This window comes from Coregonus lavaretus (assembly GCF_964263955.1).
Source record: "Coregonus lavaretus genome assembly, contig: HAP1_SCAFFOLD_717, whole genome shotgun sequence".
NCBI classification, from domain to species: domain Eukaryota; kingdom Metazoa; phylum Chordata; class Actinopteri; order Salmoniformes; family Salmonidae; genus Coregonus; species Coregonus lavaretus.
The window spans coordinates 64292-88608 of record NW_028161395.1 but is presented as its reverse complement, the minus strand read 5'-3'; the positions used below and the strand labels follow the sequence as shown (position 1 = coordinate 88608).

At 45.9% G+C, this 24317-nt stretch overlaps 1 protein-coding gene across 1 annotated transcript in view; it reads left to right on the top strand.

Moving 5' to 3' along the window:
• Window positions 1-24317, top strand: part of LOC311120731 (serine/threonine-protein kinase WNK1-like) — a gene marked incomplete at its 5' end in the record, with an annotated part of 84040 nt that overhangs the window by 22141 nt on the left and 37582 nt on the right. The window contains 5 exons of the mRNA XM_084195309.1: window positions 3955-4043; window positions 10285-10504; window positions 10715-11027; window positions 12761-12951; window positions 21988-23409. Of these exons, the coding sequence (XP_084051435.1) occupies window positions 3955-4043; window positions 10285-10504; window positions 10715-11027; window positions 12761-12951; window positions 21988-23409 (2235 nt within the window). The remainder of the gene's footprint in view (window positions 1-3954; window positions 4044-10284; window positions 10505-10714; window positions 11028-12760; window positions 12952-21987; window positions 23410-24317) is intronic.

The following is a 24317-nucleotide window of genomic DNA, read 5'->3' as shown; positions in this document are numbered from 1 at the left end:
AGAGCTCACTGGGACCCACAAAACACACAACACACACCCTTTTATGATCTCTGTCGTAAGGAAAATTACACACTGCTACACTCTACCAGAATTGAAACCTGACTGGATCTGAAGTCGTCTTTTAACTGAGGCCCCTTCTCTTTTCTCTCTCTCTCTGTCTGCCGCTCTCTCTCTCTCTCTCTCTCTGCCTCTCTCTCTCTTGCGCTCTGCCTCTCTCAATTCAATTTCAATTTAAGGGGCTTTATTGGCATGGGAAACATATTTTAACGTTGCCAAAGCAAGTGAAATAGATAATAAACAAAAGTAAAATAAACAATAAATATTAACAGTAAACATTACACTCAGAAGTTCCAAAAGAATAAAGACATTTCAAATGTCATATTATGTCTATATACAGTGTTGTAACAATGTGCAAATAGTTAAAGTACAAATGGGAAAATAAATAAACATAAATATGGGTTGTATTTACAATGGTGTTTGTTCTTCACTGGTTGCCCTTTTCTTGTGGCAACAGGTCACAAATCTTGCTGCAGTGATTGCACACTGTGGTATTTCACAGAGTAGATAAGGGAGTTATCAAAATTGGGTTTGTTTTCTAATTCTTTGTGGATCTGTGTAATCTGAGGGAAATATGTCTCTAATATGGTCATACATTTGACAGGAGGTTAGGAAGTGCAGCTCAGTTTCCACCTCATTTTGTGGGCAGTGTGCACATAGCCTGTCTTCCCTTGAGAGCCAGGTCTGCCTACGGCGGCCTTTCTCAATAGCAAGGCTATGCTCACTGAGTCTGTACATAGTCAAAGCTTTCCTTAAGTTTGGGTCAGTCACAGTGGTCAGGTATTCTACCACTGTGTACTCTCTGTTTAGGGCCAAATAGCATTCTAGTTTGCTCTGTTTTTTTGTTAATTCTTTCCAATGTGTCAAGTAATTCTCTTTCTGTTTTCTCATGATTTGGTTGGGTCTAATTGTGTTGTTGTCCTGGGGCTCTGTGGGGTCTGTTTGTGTTTGTGAACAGAGCTCCAGGACCAGCTTGCTTAAGGGACTCTTCTCCAAGTTCATCTCTCTGTAGGTGAAGGCTTTGTTATGGAAGGTTTGGGAATCGCTTCCTTTTAAGTGGTTATAGTATTTAACGGCTCTTTTCTGATAATTAGCAGGTATCGGCCTAATTCTGCTCTGCATGCATTATTTGGTGTTTTTTGTTGTACACTGAGGATATTTTTCAGAATTCTGCATGCAGAGTCTCAATTTGGTGTTTGTCCCATTTTGTGAATTCTTGGTTGGTGAGCGGACCCCAGACCTCTCAACCATAAAGGGCAATGTGTTCTATAACTGATTCAAGTATTTATCATTTCATTGAGGATACCATCGACACCACAGGCCTTTTTGGGTTGGAGGGTTTGTATTTTGTCCTGTAGTTCATTCAATGTAATTGGAGAATCCAGTGGGTTCTGGTAGTCTTTAATAGTTGATTCTGAGATTTGCATTTGATCATGTATATATTTTTTACTGTTTGTTCTTTGTTATACGGCCAAAACGTTTGGAGAAGTGGTTTACCCATACATCTCCGTTTTGGATAGATAGCTCTTCGTGTTGTTGTTTGTTTAGTATTTTCCCAGAAGTGGTTAGTCAATGGATTCTTCACTTACATTGAGCTGATTTCTGACATGCTGTTCCTTCTTTTTCCGTAGTGCATTTCTGTATTGTTTTAGTGATTCACCATAGTGAAGGCGTAGGCTCAGGTTTTCTGGGTCTCTATGTTTTTAGTTGGATAGGTTTCTCAATTTCTTTCTTTGGTTTTTGCATTCTCCATCAAACCGTTTGTCACTGTTGTTACTTTTCTTCGGTTTTCTGTTAGAGATTTTTAGATTTGATAGGGAAGCTGAGAGGTGAAATATACTGTTTAGGTTTTCTACTACCAAGTTTACACCTTCACTATTACAGTGGAACGTTTTGTCCAGGAAGTTGTCTAAAAGGGATTGAATTTGTTGTTGCCTAATTGTTTTTTGGTAGGTTTCGACATTTCTTAATATTATTCAGTTCCTTTGGCTTTGATGCCTCATGATTGAGTATTGCTCTGTTCAAGTAGACTGTTTATTTTGCTGTGGTCTGATAGGGGTGTCAGTGGGCTGACTGTGAACGCTCTGAGAGTTGAGTTGAGGTCAGTGATAAAGTAGTCTACAGTACTACTGCCAAGAGATGAGCTATAGGTGTACCTACCATAGGAGTCCCCTCGAAGCCTACCATTGACTATTTACATACCCAGCGTGCGACAGAGCTGCAGGAGCTGTGACCCATTTTTGTTGGTTATGTTGTCGTTGTTGTGCCTAGGGCGGCATATGGGGGAGGGAATGCTGTCACCTCCAGGTAGGGGTTTGTCCCCCTGTGTGCTGAGGGTGTCGGGTTCCTTTCCAGTTCTGGCATTTAGTTCGCCACAGACTAGTACATGTCCCTGGGTCTGAAATTATTGATTTCCCCCTCCAGGATGGAGAAGCTGTCTTCATTAAAGTATGGGGATTCTAGTGGGGGGATATAGGTAGCACACAGGAGGACATTTTTCTCTGTTGAGTTTGAATTTCTAGCCAAATGTAAAATTTTCCTGTTTTTGTTAATTTAATAGAGTGAGTTAGGTCTGCTCTATACCAAATTAGCATACCCCCTGAGTCCCTTCCCTGTTTCACACCTGGTAGTTTGGTGGATGGGACTACCAGCTCTCTGTAACCTAGAAGGCAACCAGTGGGTCCGTCTCCTCTATACCATGTTTCTTGTAGGATGACAATGTCTGTATTTCCGATTTCTTTGGTGAAGTCCAGGTTCCTGCTCTTTAGGCCGAAGGCAGATGACCTCAGGCCTTGGATATTCCAGGATGAGATAGTGAAGGCTTTGTGTTCCATAAAGTGTCTAATGTTGTTGGTCATGTGGTTTGGCCTCAGGCCAGTAATTGTGAGCAGAGCCTGCTGAGCATCTGGTACATGCCATTGGCTTGGGCTAGTGTAAGAGTGGGGGTTGGGCCTGTTGGCCTGCTCACAGCCTGGGCGTATGTGTGACTTTCATGTTGAGGCCCTCTTTGCGGGAGTGGAGGGCATGGGGTGGATAGGAGGGTCATAGGTCTGATCTAAGGGGGCCTAAATGGGGTGTGGGGATGTTTGACTTGGGGGGGGGGGGTGTTCATTTGGTGGGGGTGTGGATATGGCTGGTGGTGCTGTGGTTTGGATGTAGGTCCTCTCGGCGGGGGTCCTCTATGTGTAGGTCCAAGGGGGGTCCCGCAGTTCTGGGAGAGTGTCTCGCTGGTCTGGGTGGGGTGTCTGTTGATCTGTTGCTCCTGTGTGAGGTGTTGGGTCTGCGGTTGAGGGCGATATCCTTTAGGGTCCGGGCGAAGGTGGGCACTGCTGCCTTGTATAGGTGGACCTGGTCGTAAAGGCTGTTCACGTCCAGGGTGGAATGGTGGGCCAGGTAGACATTTGGTTTTGATGCACAGTCAGGGGAAATACTTGCGTTTACCTGCTGTATGGTAGCAGGGTGGAAGTATTTTTGTGGTAGCAGGGTTGAGATAAACACTTGTGTGTTGGGGAAAGTAGAAGAAGCTCTCTCTCACTATTTCGCCCTCTCTGTCTCTCTCTCTCACTCTTTCGCCATCTCTGTCTCTCTGTCTCTCTCTCTCACTCTTTCGCCATCTCTGTCTCTCTCGCTCTTTCGCCATCTCTGTCTCTGTCTCTCTCTCTCGCTCTTTCGCCATCTCTGTCTCTCGCTCTTTCGCCATCTCTGTCTCTCTGTCTCTCTCTCTCGCCATCTGTCTCTCTCTCTCTCTCGCTCTTTCGCCATCTCTGTCTCTCTGTCGCTTGATCTTTCCACTAGACGCCCCCCTGCTCAATAATGAGTTGAAGTGGGGGTCTCTGTTGGCGTCATGCTTCAGCTGGCACATTGATTTAATAGTCTCCTGTGTCTCTGCCCCCACAGGGAGTCAAGCCGGCCAGCTTTGACAAGGTAGCCATACCAGAAGTGAAGGAAATCATCGAGGGATGCATCCGCCAGAACAAAGATGAGAGGTGAGCTACTGTGTGTGTGTGTATATATACTGTACACAAACACACATAACTTGTCATGCTGTTTGTCCTTTCATCTGTCATTCACACACATAATGTTCAGAGACTGAGGGTGGACTGAAGGCCTTGGTCAGCCTGCCACTTAGTCCCACAAACAGGCCCAGCACCAAGGCACACACACACACAAACAAACTGCCACTGTGAATCACCACATAAATCTCCCACAGTTTGTGGACAGAGATAAAGTGTTGTCCTTTTCCACTCTCTGATCCTGTTGAACCAAAACAAGAGGAACTGAACCTGTATTACTGTCTCTAGCTGACAACTACCTGTGTCTGTCAAAACCCCTCACCAGTCATCACTGTTAAATATGAATGTCATTCATGGTTGACTTGACTACATGTCAGTTTATGGATGATTTAGCCTAATGCAGTGTTCTTCAAAGTCGGGGTCGTGACATTGCAGTGGGGTCGCAAAAATAAATAAAAATTAGAGTACAGAATATTTTATGGGACAATATACAAACGTTTTTGAGAAAGATAATTTGAAAGATACAATTTAATTGAGTAAATGTATTTATTGGTTTATTTTCATTTTGAAAAGAGATGAAAATGCAATGAATTGAAGGTTATTTGTTGATTTTTAAGGTTGTCATTAGATTTGGGGTGGGGTGGGGTCGCAAAACATTTTTGGGAAAATAATGGGGTCTCCAGAAATTCTGGCGGAAAAAATGGGGTCCCCGCTTAAAAACTTTGAAAACCACTGGCCTAGAGGGTGTACAAATTGACTTGTTTTGAAGGACACTTTTTTTGTAAAGTTTTTATTAAATTTTTAACTACATGTCAATTGTTAGACTTGCTTTGTTGATGAGTTTTTATGAAATATTTTACACGTTTTACTACATCTCAGTATTTGAAAGGTATAGTGGGTGTCTTTTTAAAGTTGACAAATTTGCATTTGAAGGTCAACTTTACTCAGTGAGGCCTCACTGTTGATTAACCAATTGAGTAGTGAATGATTAAGTCAATGAGTGACTACTGGAAAGACTGCTCACTCACACAACTGAGAAATAAATATACAGTGCCTTGCAAAAGTATTAATCCCCCTTGGCGTTTTTCCTATTTTGTTGCATTACAACCTGTAATTTAAATGGATTTATATTTGGATTTAATGTAATGGACATACAAAAAATAGTCCAAATTGGTGAAGTGAATAACTTGTTTCCAAAAATTCTAAAAAATAAATAACGGAAAAGGGGTGCGTGCGTATGATATGTATTCACCCCTTTGCTATGAAGCCCCTAAATAAGATCTGGTGCAACCAATTACCTTCAGAAGTCACATAATTAGTTAGATTGCACACAGGTGGACTTTATTTAAGTGTCACATGATCTGTCACATGATCTCAGTATATATACACCTATTCTGAGTGTGCAACACCACCACTAAGCAAGGGGCACCACCAAGCAAGCGGCACCATGAAGACCAAGGAGCTCTCCAAACAGGTCAGGGATAAAGTTGTGGAGAAGTACAGATCATGGTTGGGTTATAAAAAAATATCAGAAACTTTGAACATCCCACGGAGCACCATTAAATTCATTATTCAAAAATGGAAAGAATATGGCACCACAACAAACCTGCCAAGAGAGGGCCGCCCACCAAAATACACGGACCAGGCAAGGAGGGCATTAATCAGAGAGGCAACAAAGAGACCAAAGATAACCCTGAAGGAGCTGCAAAGCTCCACAGCGGAGATTGGAGTATCTGTCCATAGGACCACTTTAAGCCGTACACTCCACAGAGCTGGGCTTTACGGAAGAGTGGCCAGAAAAAAGCCATTGCTTGAAGAAAAAAATAAGCAAACACGTTTGGTGTTCGCCAAAAGGCATGTGGGAGACTCCCCAAACATATGGAAGAAGGTACTCTGGTCAGATGAGACTAAAATTGAGCTTTTTGGCCATCAAGGAAAACGCTATGTCTGGCACAAACCGAACACCTCTCATCACCCCGAGAACACCATAGTGGTGGCAGCATCATGCTGTGGGGATGTTTTTCATCGGCAGGGACTGGGAAACTGGTCAGAATTGAAGGAATTATGGATGGTGCTAAATACAGCGCAATTCTTGAGGGAAACCTGTTTCAGTCTTCCAGAGATTTGAGACTGGGATGGAGGTTCAGCATACTGCTAAAGAAACTCGAGTGGTTTAAGGGGAAACATTTAAATGTCTTGGAATGGCCTAGTCAAAGCCCAGACCTCAATCCAATTGAGAATCTGTGGTATGACTTAAAGATTGCTGTACACCAGCGGAACCCATCCAACTTGAAGTAGCTGGAGCAGTTTTGCCTTGACGAATGGGCAAAAATCCCAGTGGCTAGATGTGCCAAGCTTATAGAGACATACCCCAAGAGACTTGCAGCTGTAATTGCTGCAATAGGTGGCTCTACAAATATTTACTTTGGGGGGGTAAATATTTATGCACGTTCAAGTTTTCAGTTTTTTTGTCTTATTTATTGTTTGTTACACAATTTTTTTTATTTTGCATCTTCAAAGTGGTAGGCATGTTGTGTAAATCAAATGATACAAACCCCCTCAAAATCCATTTTAATTCCAGTTTGTAAGGCAACAAAATAGGAAAAATGCCAAGGGGGGTGAATACTTTCGCAAGTCAATGTATCACTCTGCAATACTGCATTGTGTTTGCACTATGCAGGTCGTTCTGTCCTGAACCAAGGGCAACAATTTTGCATTAGTGCATTGAAATATGAAATGGGGGGGAGGAATGCAAGCATCAATATTTGGTCATCTGTTGTGAGATGAAACCCCTGTATGATGTTTCACTGATGAAGCAGTGGAAAGGCTGATGGTGACTTGGCTCTCTTTCTCTGGTGCTAGCTGTTTAACAATGCATGAACACTGGGAGATCGTCAAATCCACATTGTGTAAATGTGGTTTTAGTATCCAAGCCCCAAGTTGTATTAATACATCTATGCTGTCTCCAACTATTAAGGTTCTGTAGGGTTCGTCTCTGTATCTTTTATCGTCATTCTAATAAAAGTAAATGTGTTTCTATTATAGACATAATGTCATACAACACCATGCAAAAAACGAACGACACGCTTGAGAAAAGAAAAGTCCAATAAAGCTTTTGTGTGGCTAGGATGTTATTGCCACTAGCCAAGTATAATCAAGCATTGTTTATTTTTTCCCACTCCTGTCGTTCTCTGGGTACTTAATGATGCATGGTTGAGGTTTTAGACAGAACAATGCATGAAAAGACTGACTTAAACTATGTGGTCTAACAACAATATAGTATGTATGTTTACTATTTAAACTAAAGCCTTGGGTTTTTCCCCACTTTGTCATTCTCCTGGTACTTGAAACTAATGATGCATGGTTGAGGGTTTTTAAAGGCTGACTAAACTGTGCGGTCGGTATCAATAATAATAGTATGTTTGCTACTTAAATTACTCACTAGTGCAGGGCTCTCCAACCCAGTTCCTGGAGAGCGACCATCCTGTAGGTTTTCGCTCCAACCCTAATCTAGCACACCTGATTATAATTAGCTGGTTGATAAGCTGAATCAGGTTAGTTACAACAGGGTTGGAGTTAAAACCTAAAGGAGGGTATCTCTCCAGGAACAGGGTTGGAGTTAAAACCCTGAGTGGCGCAGTGGTCTAAGGCGCTGCATCGCAGTGCTAACTGTGCCACTAGAGATCCTGGTTCGAATCCAGGCTCTGTCGCAGCCGGCCGTGACCGGGAGACTCATGGGCGGCGCACAATTGGCCCAGCGTCGTCCAGGGTAGGGGAGGGAATGGCCGGCAGGGATGTAGCTCAGTTGATAGAGCATGGTGTTTGCAACGCCAGGGTTGTGGGTTCGATTCCCACGGGGGGCCAGTATAAAAAATAAATAAATAAATATATATATATATGTATTCACTAACTGTAAGTCGCTCTGGATAAGAGCGTCTGCTAAATGACGTAAATGTAAATGAGGGTAGCTGTCCAGGAACAGGGTTGGAGTTAAAATCTACAAGGAGGGTAGCTGTCCAGGAACAGGGTTGGAGATAAAACCTACAAGGAGGGTAGCTGTCCAGGAACAGGGTTGGAGAGCCCTGCACTAGAGCATTCACTGTGTGGACCCAGTGGTGCCTGCATTGTGTTTAGCCACCTGTGACAGACATGGAATTCTCTTATCCTGTTCTTTGTGACAGGCCAGGCACTTGGCAGCCCTGTAGCCATCTGTAGCCATGAAATGCTTTGAAGGGCTGGTCATGGCTCACATCAACGCCATCATCCCAGACACCCTGGACCCACTCCAATTTGCATACTGCCCCAACAGATCTACAGATGATGCAATCTCTATTGCACTCTACACTGCCCTCTCCCGCCTGGATAAGAGGAACACCTATGTGAGAATGTTGTTCATTGACTACAGCTCAGCGTTCAACACCATAGTGCCCTCCAAGCACATCACTAAGCTCAGGACATTAGGACTGAACACCTCCCTCTGCAACTGGATCCTGAACTTCCTGATGGGCCGCCCCCAGGTGGTGAAGGTAGGCAACAACACATCCGCCACGCTGACCCTCAACACGGGGTGCGTGCTTAGTCCCCTCCTGTACTCCCTGTTCACCCACGACTGTGGCGCGCACTACCATCATTACGTTTGACGACGACACGACGGTGGTAGGCCTGATCACCAACGATGATGAAACAGCCTATAGGGAGGAGGTCAGTGACCTGGCATTGTGGTGCCAGGACAACAACCTTTTTCCCTCAACGTCAGCAAGACAAAGGAGCTGATCATGGACTACAGGAAACGGAGGGCCGAGCATGCCCTGTCCACATTGATGGGGCTGTAGTGGAGCGAGTTGAGAGCTTCAAGTCCCTCTGTGTCCACATCGCTAAGGAATTAACATGGTCCACACGCCAATACAGTTGTGAAGAAGGCACGACAACGCCTCTTCCCCCTCAGAAGGCTGAAAAGATTTGGCACGGGCCCTTAGATCCCCAAAGCTTTACAGATGCACCAAGTCTGGAACCAACAGGACCCTGAACAGCTTCTAAACCCAAGCTATAAGACTGCTAAATAGTTAGTCCAGGTAGCTATTTGGTTGTCTGCATTGACGCCCCTTTGCACTAACTCTTTTGAATCCTCACATACGCTGCAGCTACTGTTTATTATCTATCCTGTTGCCTAGTAACTTTATCCCTACCTATATGTACATATCTACCTCAATTACCTTGTACCCCTGCACATCGACTAGGTACTGGTAGCCCGTGTATATAGCCAAGTTAACGTTACTCATTGTGTATTTATTCCTCGTGTTACTATTTTAATATAATTTGTCTATTTTTCTCTCTGCATTGTTGGGAAGAGCCCGTTAGCAACCATTTCACTGTTGGTCTACACCTGTTGTTTACGATAACATAATGATTTGATTTGATTAGGCTTGTTGATGCGTAGTCAGCCCACGTTACATTTACAGAGAGGCCTGATGATCCATCCCTGTACTGGTGGTGTAAACACTGCATTCAGAGAGAGAGAGAGATCATTTGTTTGTCCTTGGCTCTCCTGCTTGGCTGCTTCTCCTCCCTAGTTTCTGATGTAGTTGTTTACCATGTTAGCTGTAGCTGGCTCACTCTGTGCTGCACATGTATTCTACTCAGTCATGCATTAAACATCAATATAATAATGCACATTCATCCGAAGACACTTACACACACTTACCAGCTGAGCAACACATGATCACTTGATGATAAGAAGATGTCCCTAGAGGTAACATTGTGCCTTCAATAATGCCCATTGTCTGATTCATGGATAGTAAATATACATAGACTTATTATGGGATGTCATTTATGGATTGTAAATATACATAGTTATTATCAGATATAAAGCCATATTACTGTATGTCAGCACAAAGCTCTATGGCTGTCCTTTAGGCCACCGTACACAGAGTAATGTCCTCTTTAAATAGGCTAATAGGTTAATCATGCACCATGCGGAACTTATTGAATGTAATAAAGCCTGTTTTGACCTTGTTTGTTAACGCTAAACTCTATCATCAATCTCCCCCTCTCTCTTCCCTTCTCTCTCTGTTCTCCCCCTCTCTCTTCTCCCCATCTCATCCCTTCTCTCCTCTCTTCCCCCCACCCCTCTCCCGCTCTTCCCTTTTCTTCTTCCCCTTTCTCCCCATCTCTCCTCCCCCCCTTCCCTTCCTCCATCCCTCCTCCTCTTCCACAGATATGTCATTAAGATCCTGCTGAGCCATGCGTTCTTCCAGGAAGAGACTGGTGTGCGTGTGGAGCTGGCCGAGGAGGACGATGGGGAGATGATCGCTATCAAACTGTGGCTGAGGATAGAAGACGTCAAGAAGCTGAAGGGAAAGTACAAGGACAACGAAGCCATCGAGTTCTCCTTCGACCTCAACAAGGACTTCCCCGAAGATGTGGCACAGGAAATGGTACGGTTGGTTGGTTGGTTGGTTGGTTAATTGATACATGTATTTTTTGCTAAGTAATTGATCATGTGATTAAAAACAAAACCACAACATCACTGAAAAAGGTGGCTTGATAGAGGTGTAGAAGCTCATCACTGAGAGAGATCTTGTGATGCGTGATGCTAGTTAAAACAGATTGACTAGTCATGGTGGTTCCTTCTCCTGTCCCAACAGGTTGAGTCTGGCTATGTGTGCGAGGGAGACCACAAGACGATGGCCAAGGCCATCAAAGACCGAGTGTCTCTGATCCAAACGAAGAGAGAACAGAGGCAGCTGGTCCGAGAGGAGTTGGAGAAGAGGAATCTAAAGCAGCAGGCCCTACAGGCAGCAGAGGCCCTCAGATCCCCCCAGCAGAGTCAGTTACCCCCCCAGCCCCAGCCCGTTGCCCCAGCCCAGCCCCCCATAGCCCAGACTGAGAAGGAGGACCCAGAGATGGACCAGCACCAACAACAGCAGCAGTACCAACAGGCCAACATCTCCATGACATGTAGGTGGACTAGGCACAGTGTCTCGCTCAGAGATGTGCATTCGGAAAGTGTTCAGACCCCTTCACTTGTTTCACATTTTGTTACGTTACAGAATAAATAAAAAAATTCATCAATCTACACATAATGACAAAGTGAAAACAGGTTTTTATAAATGTTTGTTAATTTATTAAAAATAAAAAACATAAATACCTTATTTACATAAGTATTCAGACCCTTTGCTATGAGACTCAAAATTGAGCTACGGAATTGTCCGTAGAGCTCCGAGACAGGATTGTGTTGAGGCACATATCTGAGGAAGGTTACCAAAAAATGTCTGCAGCATTGAAAGCCCCCAAGAACACAGTGGGCTCCATCATTCTTAAATGGAAGAAGTTTGGAACCACCAAGACTCTTCCTAGAGCTGGCCGCCCGGCCAAACTGAGCAATCGAGGGAGAAGGGCCTTGGTCAGGGAGGTGACCAAGAATCCGATGTTCACTCTGACAGAGCTCCAGAGTTCCTCTGTGGAGATGGGAGAACCTTCCACAAGAACAACCATCTCTGCAGCGCTCCACCCATTAGGTCTTTATGGTAGTGGCCAGACGGAAGCCACTTCTCAGTAAAAGGCACATGACAGCCCGGCTTGGAGTTTGCCAAAAGGCACCTAAAGGACTCTGACCATGAGAAACAAGATTCTCTGGTCTGATGAAACCAAGATTGAACTCTTTGACCTGAATGCCAAGGGTCACGTCTGGAGGAAACCTGGCACCATCCCTACGGTGAACATGGTGGTGGCAGCATCATGCTGTGGGGAGTTTTTTCAGCGGCAGGGACTGGGAGACTAGTCAGGATCGAGGGAAAGATGAACGGAGCAAAGTACAGAGAGATCCTTGATGAAAACCTGCTCCAGAGCGCTCAGGACCTCAGACTGGGGCGAAGGTTCACCTTACAACAGGACAACGACCCTAAGCACACAGCCAAGACAACGCAGGAGTGGCTTCGGGACAAGTCTCTGAATGTCCTTGAGTGGCCCAGCCAGAGCCCGGACTTGAACCCGATCGAACATCTCTGGAGAGACCTGAAAATAGCTGTGCAGCGACGCTCCCCATCCAACCTGACAGAGCTTGAGAGGATCTGCAGAGAAGAATGGGAGAAACTCCCCAAATACGGATGTGCCAAGCTTGTAGCGTCATACCCAAGAAGACTTGAGGCTGTTATCGCTGCCAAAGGTGCTTCAACAAAGTACTGAGTTAAGGGTCTGAATACTTATGTAAATGATATATATTTTTTAAAATGGCAAACCTTTCTAAAAACCTGTTTTTGCTTGGTCATTATGGGGTATTGTGTGTAGATTGATGAGGGGAGAAAAAAACCAATTTAATCAATTTTAGAATAAGGCTGTAACGTAACAAAATGTGGATAAAGTCAGTCTGAATACTTTCCAAATGCACTCTATGTTCTGTGATTATCGAGAATGCGCCAGGAAATCAGGAATGCAATGTAGTTGATATTGTATATCTCTCAATGGCTCTCTTGATCTCAATCTGGATTTCTCTCTCTCTGGATTTGTCTCGGTCGCTCTCTCTCTTCTCTCTCTCTCTCTCTTGATCTTTTTCACTCTCTCGATCTTTTTCACTCTCTCTCTCTCTCTCTCTCTTTTTTTTCTCTATATTTTTCTCTCCATCTCTCTCTCCCTCCCTCTCCCCTCCTTTCTCATCTGGTCACCGTGTGTGTTCTCGTCCCCTCCACCTACAGCTGACGGAGCGGTGGACAACGGCCAGGCTTCGTCCCTGTTCTCAGAGTCCCATCTGGGCCAGCTGACCATGTCCTACAGCAACATCCCTGCTACCCAGCAGCAGCAGGGCCAAGCCCAGGCCCAGGCCCCCTACCCCTCCCCTTCTCCCCAGCAGCAGCAGCAGCTCAATGCCTACCAACAGCAGAACATGGTAAGTGATGTCATCAAAACGAGACGGAGGGATTTGTCGTTTTTTTTCTAGTTCTTAGGAAGATTGAAGTGAATTGCAGTGGAGTTTGTAGTTGTAATATGCATGAGAGTGATGTCTGAAGAGTGGATTTGGAGCCAGTTCCCTTTTGAGATGAAGAGGTTCTCAGTCTTTGAAATGGAGCAACCTTTTTCCTTCCCGGCTGCCCTCTCTCTCAGGTTTGTCCTGTAGTCCTTTATAGTCCCAGAACTGTTTGTGCCGTCTTGCCAACTCCTATGGTCATTGTTACACTAATCATGACAATTATAATAGGAGTTGCCAATACAGCGGAGACATGTCTGACATCAGGCTACTATAGTCCCACGAGTTCGTCAATTTCACATTTCGGTCTTCTTGGCACCGCAGTGGTGGACAAGCAGCTGCGTTCTAACCAACTTATTCAGTAATGAATAAATTACAAGCTCAAAGTGGCAATATCCAGAGAAACCCAGAGATCAGGTTTTACAGTTCCTCTTTGAACAGTAACACACGCTGATGGTCTTGCTGTTTGCCAAGAGACCACAAACCCAATGTCTGGAACAGTATTCTTCAGTGTATTGGGAGGAATAGTGAAAAATATTTGAAAATATGGCCTTATAGAATATCAAAGTATTAAACTGGCTGTTAATTCAGTGTTTTAATTGCTCTCATGTTTCCACTCTAACTAATACAAGGGACAGGAACAGGAACAGCTTTCGGTCATACAACAAACAGTCGCACAAGACGATTGATCTACGCCCAAAACACACAAATGAAGGAATCCAAAACAAATATAGTCACACAAGACACAACGATTGGCCTACGCCTCAAAACACACAAATGTAGGAAGCACAAACCAATACGTTAATCTACACCCAAAATATATAGCCTAGCTACGAAAGAGCTGCCCTTCTGCTCCATAGGTACCCGTCTGTCTCCGCTAACAGGGCGTGACCCCACGGTCACCCCTAAAGGTCAAAAGTTCAAAACCAATGTTCTAGAACCCATCCCAAAGGGTTTAGACAGATGTATAATTAACACCATCCTAAAGGGTTTAGACAGATGTATAATTAACACCATCCTAAAGGGTTTAGACAGATGTATAATTAACACCATCCTAAAGGGTTTAGACAGATGTATAATTAACACCATCTTAAAGGGTTTAGATGGATGTATACAGTATTAACACCATCCTAAAGGGTTTAGACAGATGTATACGGTATTAACACCATCCTAAAGGGTTTAGACAGATGTATAATTAACACCATCTTAAAGGGTTTAGACAGATGTATAATTAACACCATCCTAAAGGGTTTAGACAGATGTATAATTAACACCATCTTAAAGGGTTTAGATGGATGTATACAGTATTAACACCATCCTAAAGGGTTTAGACAGATGTATACGGTATTAACACCATCCTAAAGGGTTTAGACAGATGTATAATTAACACCATCTTAAAGGGTTTAGACAGATGTATAATTAACACCATCCTAAAGGGTTTAGACAGATGTATAATTAACACCATCCTAAAGGGTTTAGACAGATGTATAATTAACACCATCTTAAAGGGTTTAGATGGATGTATACAGTATTAACACCATCTTAAAGGGTTTAGACAGATGTATAATTAACACCATCCTAAAGGGTTTAGACAGATGTATAATTAACACCATCCTAAAGGGTTTAGACAGATGTATAATTAACACCATGCCAAAGGTTAGAAGCCCCAGTCATGCTCTTGAGTCATGGGTCTTTAGGTCTTCAGTTACTTACAGGTAAGTGCCGGAATTAACTAGCCTTTGATTCGCCAAAAGTGAGAACAGCTGCAAGTTTCAGAAATCAGTTACTCTGTGTGTTTTAGTTTGTGGATTACAGTTTGGTCAGTATTGTCTTCTATCTCCTGTTTTGTTTTAATGTATTGAACTGTTAGTTGTTTTGCCCAATGTCAGTTGGTTTGATTTGAATTTCTGAACAGAATGATGCATGTTGGAGAAACCAAAGCCACTCCGAAGTAAAGAAACTCCACTTTGAGTTTGATTCCTTTTTTCCCCTCATACCTTCCACATTGCTGCATCCTCAGCTATGCCATGCATCTTGTTCTAGTACAGTACCCTGTTCCCCCCCCCCCCCTCCCCCAACCCATCCCCCCAATCCCAACCAATCACTTATGGTACATATTATTAATAGTACTTATGTTGGTATTTCTCATTATTTGTGTTTTGTTTTGTTTTTATACATATTAGGCAGTTAGCTGTGCAAACTGTCAGGGCCTCCATCAATCCCATACTGTTTATTTTAGAGGTGCCATGATGCTGTCCGTTTTTACGGTCTCTGTTTGGCACGCTGGGCAGTCACCTCAGCCCGCCGTCACTCATCAGTGTCAGACACACTGAATCACCAAGCCTTGTTACTGGACCTGACTCAGTCATCTCCATAATGTCAGTGAATTATAGCTCACTAGACCTTCCTAAAGCTGTGGAACTGTCACCACAAACCATACACCTGATGGCGTATGTCAGATCGAGATTTCCAAGCTGTTCAAGCTTATCAAGTATTGTTTGCATTCAACATTGATTACACATTAATTCCACCGTGTGTGTGTGTGTAGTCTTTGGTAAGCTTGCACAAATATTTATTGGGCATGACAACCAGTCCTTTTAAATTCTGTAATCATTTTACCATTGTTTGGTTTTATTTGACCATCAAGTGCTATTACTTTACAGTGAATCGATCTGCTCAATGATAGTAGTAGAAGTGTTAAAATGATATTGCCGTTAGTCCTAAATGGCATATTTTACATTGAAACAATGCCTAGCTCCTGCTATTTCTATATGTGAATAAGCAAAAACACAGTTATATATCAATAAAATCAAACCTGAAAAAGGCTTGTGGACATCATATTTTGCACTACATTCTTGCGTGTTGTGTTTTTTATACTGAGAGATGGGATTGATTGGTGTGTCTATGCAGTCTGCGCCACTACTGCTTGGGTTTTAGTTTTGTCATTTGAGATAATTTTATGTCTTCCTCTTTGTCTGTTTATTTATTGTGTGTTTATCATCAAATGTTTTGGTTCCCTGTGTGATATAAATCACATCACTTCTTTTTAGTAAAGCCTTTTTAACCGCTGTACTGTGTTGTCCTGTAAAACATCTCATTAGATGTAAACAATGTTTTCACAAGGGCTACTAACTATTCCTGGGCTGCAACTGAATTCAGTTCTGAAAGGTTCCATTAACAAAGCTGCCTTTACTTTGAGAATGAGTTCATAGCCCTTCATCTCTTGAAAGCCCACACTTTGCTGGGCCTTGCCTTTTTAGTAGTATCCTCTGCTGTCTTATAACCAGTAGCACAGTAACCAGTAGGCTTCACTAGACTATAACCAGTAGCACAGTAACCAGTAGGCTTCACTAGACTATATAAACAGAAGAATTGACTAGGCACAGATCAAATATAAATGCAACATTGTAGAGCTACTGTGGATGAATAAGGAATAGCTTCATCAACCCCCGAATCAACTGTTCCCTGACCACTCTTAGCAGAACATTTGATTTATTTTTAGCCCATTGTGTAGAATCAGCAAGGTGAACGTGTCTGTGAATCATTGTACAGACACAGCAGACTGTGCCTCTGGTACACTGGAATTGCCAAGTCCCCTGCCAGCAGCTGGCTACCTAGCTATATTTAGTTTACTGCAGCAGAGCAGTACACCGTCTCTGGCAGTGATTTTCCTTTCAGCCACACTATGATTTAGAACACTGGCTGCGTCTGAAATGGCACCCTATTCCCTATGTAGTGCACTACTTTTGACCAGGCACATAGATCTATATAGGGAATAGGGTGCCATTTCAGACGCGGCCACTGGGATTAGTCTGAGGGTAGAATATCTTCTTTAGATAGTTATGCAATACCAATACATTGAGTGGTTCTTATTCAGGTAGTGTTTCATTTCAACAAAGCCTGAATAAGTAGATTAGAGCTGTTTTTAGTGTTGCAATGTTTTATTTTAGTCATCCTAGCTTCCCAAATCTGCATGCGTGTTAATAAACTCACTTTAAATGACCTAGAAATGGCTCTAGCACTCACTTAAATCTCTAACTTGAAATTGTAGATTACTTTTCCTTTTAATCAGTATTGGCATATCACCATCACTGTTACCTACCTCTTATCTAACCTCTTTCTGTTCCCAATATGCTCTTGCAGTTCTTCTGAGCGCAGAGATGTTTTGACACCTCTTTCTAGCCTTAATACTTAGCTCTCTTCTTCTAATGCCATGTATCTTGTCTTTATTCCATAGTGTTTATTGTGTCCCATGTTATCAGATCTTTAGATCTTTCAGCTCTTTGTCACCTCTGTTGACCTGTGTTTAGTTAACCTGTGTTCCATCCATTCTGTGGTTAATCGTCGTTCCCTCCTTCCTTCCTCCGCCTGCAGCCTCTCCCACCACCTCCCTGCCACCGCGGCCGTAGCATGTCCGTTTGCGTCCCCTACTTTTCCTCCACCCCTCCTGCTTTGTCCTGCCTTCCCAACCGGCCCTCCACCCCTCCTCCGATGCTCTCCGCCCCACACTCCCCCTGCCGGGGGTCGGACGACGGCGACACGTTTGCGGGCCGGCTCTCCAAGGCCCTGGAGAGTGTCCTGCCCCTGCATTCCACCCCGCCTCGCCCACGGCAACAACGCCGAGCCAGCCTCCCGGCGCTGTTTGCCAGCCCTGTATGTTAGAGCATCTCTGGCCACAGAGTGGTGTGAACCAGGGTGTAGTCTGGTGGAGCTGGGACCGGAGCTCAGTAGGGCTATCCAGGGTATCTGAAACATGGAGAAGGAGAGACGAAGGACATAATAGTAGAGACACTTATAGAGAGACATAACAAATAGAGAACAGAAGATTCGATGATTGTGTATTCAGATTAATCTTTAATCCACTTTCAGATACCTGTGAGTGAACCCTGCTGTTCTTAGCTTCGGCCCTCTCGCCAGGCGCCCTGTGCTCGCATTAAATACAGACTGTCTGGCACTTCCCTTCCCTCCTAGTGAGACTGGTCAGACTGCTGCTACAGTACACTTCCCTTCCCTCCTAGTGAGACTGGTCAGACTGCTGCTACAGTACACTTCCCTTCCCTCCTAGTGAGACTGGTCAGACTGCTGCTACAGTACACTTCCCTTCCCTCCTAGTGAGACTGGTCAGACTGCTGCTACAGTACACTTCCCTTACCCTCCTAGTGAGACTGGTCAGACTGCTGCTACAGTACACTTCCCTTCCCTCCTAGTGAGACTGGTCAGACTGCTGCTACAGTACACTTCCCTTCCCTCCTAGTGAGACTGGTCAGACTGCTGCTACAGTACACTTCCCTTCCCTCCTAGTGAGACTGGTCAGACTGCTGCTACAGTACACTTCCCTTCCCTCCTAGTGAGACTGGTCAGACTGCTGCTACAGTACACTTCCCTTACCCTCCTAGTGAGACTGGTCAGACTGCTGCTACAGTACACTTCCCTTCCCTCCTAGTGAGACTGGTCAGACTGCTGCTACAGTACACTTCCCTTCCCTCCTAGTGAGACTGGTCAGACTGCTGCTACAGTACACTTCCCTTCCCTCCTAGTGAGACTGGTCAGACTGCTGCTACAGTACACTTCCCTTCCCTCCTAGTGAGACTGGTCAGACTGCTGCTACAGTACACTTCCCTTCCCTCCTAGTGAGACTGGTCAGACTGCTGCTACAGTACACTTCCCTTCCCTCCTAGTGAGACTGGTCAGACTGCTGCTACAGTACACTTCCCTTCCCTCCTAGTGAGACTGGTCAGACTGCTGCTACAGTACACTTCCCTTCCCTCCTAGTGAGACTGGTCAGACTGCTGCTACAGTACACTTCCCTTCCCTCCTAGTGAGACTGGTCAGACTGCTGCTACAGTACACTTCCCTTCCCTCCTAGTGAGACTGGTCAGACTGCTGCTACAGTACACTTCCCTTCCCTCCTAGTGAGACTGGTCAGACTGCTGCTACAGTACACTTCCCTTCCCTCCTAGTGAGACTGGTCAGACTGCTGCTACAGTACACTTCCCTTCCCTCCTAGTGAGACTGGTCAGACTGCTGCTACAGTACACTTCCCTTCCCTCCTAGTGAGACTGGTCAGACTGCTGCTACAGTACACTTCCCTTCCCTCCTAGTGAGACTGGTCAGACTGCTGCTACAGTACACTTCCCTTCCCTCCTAGTGAGACTGGTCAGACTGCTGCTACAGTACACTTCCCTTCCCTCCTAGTGAGACTGGTCAGACTGCTGCTACAGTACACTTCCCTTCCCTCCTAGTGAGACTGGTCAGACTGCTGCTACAGTACACTTCCCTTCCCTCCTAGTGAGACTGGTCAGACTGCTGCTACAGTACACTTCCCTTCCCTCCTAGTGAGACTGGTCAGACTGCTGCTACAGTACACTTCCCTTCCCTCCTAGTGAGACTGGTCAGACTGCTGCTACAGTACACTTCCCTTCCCTCCTAGTGAGACTGGTCAGACTGCTGCTACAGTACACTTCCCTTCCCTCCTAGTGAGACTGGTCAGACTGCTGCTACAGTACACTTCCCTTCCCTCCTAGTGAGACTGGTCAGACTGCTGCTACAGTACACTTCCCTTCCCTCCTAGTGAGACTGGTCAGACTGCTGCTACAGTACACTTCCCTTCCCTCCTAGTGAGACTGGTCAGACTGCTGCTACAGTACACTTCCCTTCCCTCCTAGTGAGACTGGTCAGACTGCTGCTACAGTACACTTCCCTTCCCTCCTAGTGAGACTGGTCAGACTGCTGCTACAGTACACTTCCCTTCCCTCCTAGTGAGACTGGTCAGACTGCTGCTACAGTACACTTCCCTTCCCTCCTAGTGAGACTGGTCAGACTGCTGCTACAGTACACTTCCCTTCCCTCCTAGTGAGACTGGTCAGACTGCTGCTACAGTACACTTCCCTTCCCTCCTAGTGAGACTGGTCAGACTGCTGCTACAGTACACTTCCCTTCCCTCCTAGTGAGACTGGTCAGACTGCTGCTACAGTACACTTCCCTTCCCTCCTAGTGAGACTGGTCAGACTGCTGCTACAGTACACTTCCCTTCCCTCCTAGTGAGACTGGTCAGACTGCTGCTACAGTACACTTCCCTTCCCTCCTAGTGAGACTGGTCAGACTGCTGCTACAGTACACTTCCCTTCCCTCCTAGTGAGACTGGTCAGACTGCTGCTACAGTACACTTCCCTTCCCTCCTAGTGAGACTGGTCAGACTGCTGCTACAGTACACTTCCCTTCCCTCCTAGTGAGACTGGTCAGACTGCTGCTACAGTACACTTCCCTTCCCTCCTAGTGAGACTGGTCAGACTGCTGCTACAGTACACTTCCCTTCCCTCCTAGTGAGACTGGTCAGACTGCTGCTACAGTACACTTCCCTTCCCTCCTAGTGAGACTGGTCAGACTGCTGCTACAGTACACTTCCCTTCCCTCCTAGTGAGACTGGTCAGACTGCTGCTACAGTACACTTCCCTTCCCTCCTAGTGAGACTGGTCAGACTGCTGCTACAGTACACTTCCCTTCCCTCCTAGTGAGACTGGTCAGACTGCTGCTACAGTACACTTCCCTTCCCTCCTAGTGAGACTGGTCAGACTGCTGCTACAGTACACTTCCCTTCCCTCCTAGTGAGACTGGTCAGACTGCTGCTACAGTACACTTCCCTTCCCTCCTAGTGAGACTGGTCAGACTGCTGCTACAGTACACTTCCCTTCCCTCCTAGTGAGACTGGTCAGACTGCTGCTACAGTACACTTCCCTTCCCTCCTAGTGAGACTGGTCAGACTGCTGCTACAGTACACTTCCCTTCCCTCCTAGTGAGACTGGTCAGACTGCTGCTACAGTACACTTCCCTTCCCTCCTAGTGAGACTGGTCAGACTGCTGCTACAGTACACTTCCCTTCCCTCCTAGTGAGACTGGTCAGACTGCTGCTACAGTACACTTCCCTTCCCTCCTAGTGAGACTGGTCAGACTGCTGCTACAGTACACTTCCCTTCCCTCCTAGTGAGACTGGTCAGACTGCTGCTACAGTACACTTCCCTTCCCTCCTAGTGAGACTGGTCAGACTGCTGCTACAGTACACTTCCCTTCCCTCCTAGTGAGACTGGTCAGACTGCTGCTACAGTACACTTCCCTTCCCTCCTAGTGAGACTGGTCAGACTGCTGCTACAGTACACTTCCCTTCCCTCCTAGTGAGACTGGTCAGACTGCTGCTACAGTACACTTCCCTTCCCTCCTAGTGAGACTGGTCAGACTGCTGCTACAGTACACTTCCCCAATACGAACAACAACTCAAACGCCACAGTTTTGTTTGTCATATCAGCCCATTTACTGGAGTCACAAGGCACAATGTGAGATGTGGACTAAACTAGATTGAACTGTTGAGTAGAGGATATTCACTCTGATCTATGTACAGTCATCTGTTTTATCCAGTAATCTTCATTAAGCAGCAGGTACAATTGAATTAGCATGAACATCATTCACTGTCAGCTTCAAAGGTTTAAACCCCCCAAAATACACGTCATGTAATATAATGTAATGACTTACATTATCATCATGCTAGATTATCATCATGCTAGATAGTTCTGAATATAAAGTGCAGTTTATAATTCATAATTTCATTAAATTAGACTATTATTTTATCAGACACAGTAGCAGCAGTCTGTTGACCTTAATGGAAGCCATCTTTGCCACATCTGCATTTAATTCCATACCTAAAAGCTATTATTCTGTCTCTGTCTGTACCCTCATCTTTTGGTTAAGTTCTTAGTTGGTTTCTATGCTAGGTTCTTGACTTTCTTTATCCGTTGCAGGGATTAATGCATTAGCAGTGCTATATATTTCTGATCTCTCTCTTGTTCTCTTTTGATATACCTCTTCACCCTCTTTTCTCTTTCTATCTCTCTGAATACTACAGTATATAACGGTGCTTCTCTCCCTCATGAAGATGATGCATCTATCTATAATCTTATGTCACTTCAGCCGCAGTCTGTGACTCACCAGTACAGCAGTGGAGGAGGAGTCTCGGCCCCAGCAGGCCTTCCGGACCCCACGCCGCCTCTCTTTTTCCCCTCTATCCTGGAGCGCCCCATCTCTTTCTCACCACCGCCTGCCTGCCCTCCCTCCAAGGCCTACAACGCCCAGCGTCGCAAGAGCACGTCCATCTTGGAGGCCCATACACGCCACTTCCAGCCTGCCTACCCCCGCTACGCCAGCAGCCTGCACCCCTACCACCCGGGGATGGAGGGGCTGGGCGTGGGTGGAGGAGGAGTGGATGGGCGACTGGGAGTGGATCCCTCTTCCCTCTTCATGGTGCCTGGCTACGGTGATCCGAGGCTGAGGTCAGTAGGGGAGCCCATGCAGCAGCACCTCCAAGGTCAGTCCCTCCAGGACCCTCTGTACGGGTACAAGGACGTGAGGGCGGAGCAGCAGGAGGAGGTGGTGGAGGCTGTGCGGAGGCTGAGTCTGAACCAGGCAGCGTTGCTGGATCACTTCGAGGCCATGGCCTATAGTGGCTACCCCATGACTGCTCACCAGATCAACCAGATCAGCTTCCACCAGCAGATGCAGGCCGCGGCAGCTGCCAGCCTGGCCGGGTACGACCCTCCACAGCCGGCCTACGCTCAGACCTACCACCCCCACATGCAGAGTCACATGCGCCTCACCCACAGCCCCATCCCTCAGCTGGCCCCCATGAGCGCCTCGGGCTCCCAGGCCTCAGGTACTACCGACGGGTACCTGCTGCAGCACTCCGCCTCCTTCCCCCAGTCCGCTCCCCCAGTCATGGAGCCCCCGCAAGGCAGCGTGTTCGAGTTCCACGTCCAAAACACGGCGGCTGCAGCGGCCGCCGCGGGGGCCGACTCTGGCGTGCTGGCCTCGAGACTGTACCGGGTTCGCCGCGGCTCCATGGACCTCAACCTGGAGGAGCAGGGGGGACCAGGAGGACAGTCAGGGGGGTCTGGGACCTACAGCCGCCTGCAGCCAGTCACTGAGGAACGCTACAGCTACGTCAGCCCTGAGATGCCTCTACCTCCTGGGAGCCTGCTACTGCACCAGGGCCAGAAGGACTGCAGCCCGGAACCCTCCAGTGACTCCATGGCCTCCTCTGACTGTGGAGAGTTCCACTCTCCTCCGCCCCAGTTAGGGGCCGCCTCGGCCGCCCAGTCCATCCCACACACCTTCTACGGGGCGGAGGCCGGGGGGAGGGACGCCACCGCAGAAGGCCAGGGAGTGGGCCACCCCCCCAGCCAGCAGACCTTTCTGTTTGTGCCTCCCTCCGAGGCCCCTGGGCGCCAGTCCTCTCACCTCAACATACTACACACCACCTGGGCCCGACAGACGAACTTCCAACCCGACCTTTCGTACCACGAGTCTGCTCTGGCAATGCAGGGAAACTCTGGGCTGGTACTTAGACCAACCACTCTGTTATTCTATAGCAACCCTCAGCCGTCTACCCTCCACACCAACCCTGTCTTTATCACTTACCTGATTCATTTTGTTTTGTGGTTGTGGTTTTAACCCTTTCCAGCCATGACTGCCCACACTCAAGGGTCCTTTTTAGGAGGTACTACTCTTCAGGAAACACTTAGAAACCTGCTGTTTAAATCCCCTAGTTCAGTTGATGGTCTGTTCTCTTATCAACTAAGGAATGATTTGTATTGGTCTCTTTTGAGTAAGTAAGATTATGTATGTTCATATATGTTATTATATGGAAAAATGTGTGTTTGTATTGGTATACGGTGAGGTATAACTGCATATTGTACGTACGAATCCAAAGTCGAATTGGGCCTTATTTAATATTAAAAAACACCAATTTGTCAAGACACTACTGTATGGGAATGGGGTCATTCTTGTTGTGAGTAATAATCACAAACTTGTTGCCACATGACTTTGAGGATTTGTATGATCAAACACACAGAAACATACAACAATAAACAGGGGGTTTAGACCGGTTTAACTGTTCACCTGAAGCTTAGATTATTTACATCATAACAAGCCTCTCATCATAGGTTTCTTTAATTTTCCCACTCTATTTTCAAATTGTTGTTTTATTTCATTTTAACAGTTGCTTTTGTACAATAGCTCTGTCTAATTGGCTGGAAATGGTTAAAACGGTATTTCTATCATTTATTATCTGTTGTGACATTGCCAAGGACACCAATCCCAGTAACAGTTCTAGTGGAGGTGTTGCAGCACATCCTGGGCCTTTATAATCAGCTGGTGACCAATAGGAAGACTTTACACTCAGGGGTCAGAGTTCATCCATTAACCCTTAGAATGCTGACATTATCAGTCATCCCACAGCCTCATCT